This window comes from Sus scrofa, chromosome 2, assembly GCF_054392235.1.
Source record: "Sus scrofa isolate SSC_HxYL_T2T_F1_AM1 chromosome 2, Sscrofa_HxYL_maternal_Yorkshire_Landrace_v2.0, whole genome shotgun sequence".
Classification (NCBI taxonomy): domain Eukaryota; kingdom Metazoa; phylum Chordata; class Mammalia; order Artiodactyla; family Suidae; genus Sus; species Sus scrofa.
Window position 1 is genome coordinate 14,706,799 of NC_139384.1, and position 2,898 is coordinate 14,709,696.

Sequence of the window (2,898 nt, forward strand, 5' to 3'; positions counted from 1 at the left end):
TTAGATATAAAGCTTGCACTGATTCTTAAAGACCCTGTAGAAGGCATTTTTTACTTCTTTGTTCCTTAAGCTATAGATCAAGGGGTTAAGCATAGGGATTACTAAAGTGTAAAACACAGAGGCCATTTTATCAGTATCAAAGGAGTGAGTCGAGTTGGGCTGCACGTACATAAATAACAGAGACCCATAGAACACAACCACCACTGTCAGATGAGAACCACATGTAGAGAAAGCTTTTTTCCTGCCCTTTGCAGACTGTATTCGAAATATGGCTATCAGGATCAACAGGTAGGACACTAGGATGACCAGGAGGGAAGAGATCAAATTAAATGCTGAAAAAAATATGATCAACAATTCTATTTCTTGTGCATTTGAGCAGAGCATAAGTATCAAGGGAACACCATCACAATAGAAATGATTGATGACATTAGAGCCACAGAAGGTCAATGTAAAAATCTTAATATTGAACATTAGTGCCTGAAAAGTACCATAGAGGTATGGGATGCCTACCAGCATATAGCAAAGTCTTTGTGACATGATGACTTTGTAGAGCAGGGGGTTACAGATGGCCACATAACGGTCACAGGCCATGGCTGCCAAGATAAAAAATTCACTGATGATGAACATAGTGAAGAAAGCCAACTGTGTGGCACATGCATAATAGGAAGTGGTATTTGGATCCACAACAAAATTTACAAGCATCTTGGGACAAATGACTGTAGAATTACCAAGATCAATGAAAGCCAGGTGTTTGATAAAAAAGTACATAGGGGTGTGTAGGTGGGAATCCATTTGGGTCAAGATGATCATGCCCAGATTTCCCACCACTGTGACGGTGTAGATGGTGAGGAAAATCCCAAAAAGGGGAGCCTGAAGCTCAGGCTGCCTTGTGACTCCCATCAGAATGAATTCAGTCAGCAATGATAGATTCTGTTTGCCCATGTAGTCCAGTTAGCTTTTCTGGGAAGGAAGAGAGAAATTGTTATTAGCTTTCATGCGGTGTCATCTAAACAAAGTATAATATTTGTAAACAGAATGATTTTTTTTGATAATGGAGAAAGAAACATCATTTCCATATCTGATTTTGAAACTAAAATAAATAGCAAAAACTTCTACTTCTCAAAGAGAGGGATTCATATGAAACTACATGCACAGTTACTACAGATTAAAGTCTAGAGTCAGCAGTATTTGGAACATATTCTTGGTTTTAAAAACACAATATAGGTATTAATATAGAAATATTAGACTTTATTTCATCTCTACAATGGCATCAAATTTTTTTTAATACATTTCCATTTTGTCTGAGAATCCTTGTGGAGTTCTAAAATTGTTCAATAGAGTATAGAGTAACACTGTAATTTAAAAAATATTTTATTGACAAGTGCCACCTTCTGCGTTTCATAAAATTTGCATGGGAAGTCAGTAAAACCAAGTAGAACTGCTCTGACTGAAGATAATGAACCTGCTTTGGCTTAATCCACCTTGATTCCCTTCCTTTCACATTCTGCTTTTCCTCCATGAAAATCTGGAACTCTGCAAACATGATTTTCAACTGGAGGAGGAATTAGCGTTCAAAATATTCAATCAGGTTAAATGCAGGCTATAATCACCATAATATAATGGAATGCTTGGCTTAGCCTGCACAGTCCAAATGGGCCAAGGCAGAAACTTCTCCCTATCAAGTGAAACTTCTGGGAGTTGTCAACAAAAAAAATAAACCAGTTAACCTAAAAAAAGAAAAGGAAGATTCTATTTGAACCAAATTAAGAATTATAACCCAAGAACAGCATCTCAGAAAGCTCTGAGAACTGTTCTACCCATTAAAGGTAAAAGCACAGTTGTTTAAGTGTTTGAGACAGAGGGCTAAGCATTCAATGATGGATTATTGACAGTTCATACAATCCTGATCTATGAATACAAAGCAAGGAATGAGTCATGGGTCATCACAGCCCTGTACAGAATTAAGAAGGAAGGCTATCTCCTAAGGAGTTATCTTGTTAATGCTAGGAGAATGTTTCTGTTTATGATTGAGCTGGTAGTTCTGCTGACAGGGAGGTCTGGTCGATGCATAATGCAGATACACAATGGCCAGTAAAGCGGAAAAGAGGCTAAAGGGCAGCAAAAAAAATTTTTGTTTAAAGTTTTCTGACTTGACTTAGAACACACATTTTTATTTCATTGGAGCTGTCAGGGAGGAAGAAATTCTCCTCTATTCTTCTAGGTTCTTTGGCTGGTCTAAGATTTAAATTTGCATGAGACAGATTAGCAGGAAAAAAAGAATCGAACAAAGTTGTATAACATGTACCTATGAGAGAGACCCAGGAAAACTGAGGAACTCATCAAAATGGCCAAAGCCCTGACCTTAAATATCATCTTCAGCTAAAGACAGAAGAGGATGTTGGGGATAGTCATGTGGGAGTTCAAAGGGGAGAGAGGCAGTTCATGTGGAGATAGAAAAGTAAATATTTGGTAAATAAATATTTGCGGGGCCATGCAAGACAATAGCGCAGAATGGACTCTGACCTCTGCCTGATTTTCCCCCATTGCCACTAGCAGACTTTCTCTGCAGGTATGGCTGGTGATAGTTCTATCATGGGAACAAGCCCTTTAGGTAAATTCTTTCAGGCAATAGAGGAGAAGTTCAAAAATTCTTTCGGAGTCTTGTGGGTCTTGACTATTTTCAACTGGAAATAATCCACATGCCAAAGAGACATTTGACTGGGGGAGGAGCAAATGTTGCTCCCCTAAAGTCAGTGGAGTCTGAAGCCATTCAGTGACACTTGGCAGAACTCTAGGAATCGGCTAACTTTTAGTGTTGAGTTAGTCAGTTTGATCCAAAGACTAGAAATGCAATATTGGAGATCACTAAGCCGTTTCGATCCCATTTTACAAACAGGA

General features: G+C 38.4%; 1 protein-coding gene across 1 annotated transcript; it reads right to left on the reverse strand.

Moving 5' to 3' along the window:
* On the reverse strand, nucleotides 1-945 carry LOC100156990 (olfactory receptor 8K5-like). The gene has a single exon (XM_001926210.3). The coding sequence runs from the start codon at nucleotides 940-942 to the stop codon at nucleotides 1-3; it is 942 nt and encodes a 313-aa protein (XP_001926245.2). The 5' UTR covers nucleotides 943-945.
* Nucleotides 946-2,898: the final 1,953 nt, after the last annotated feature.

Excerpts from the sequence above, each read along its gene's own strand:
- LOC100156990 (XM_001926210.3), bottom strand. The coding sequence starts at position 942 with ATGGGCAAACAGAATCTATCATTGCTGACTGAATTCATTCTGATGGGA.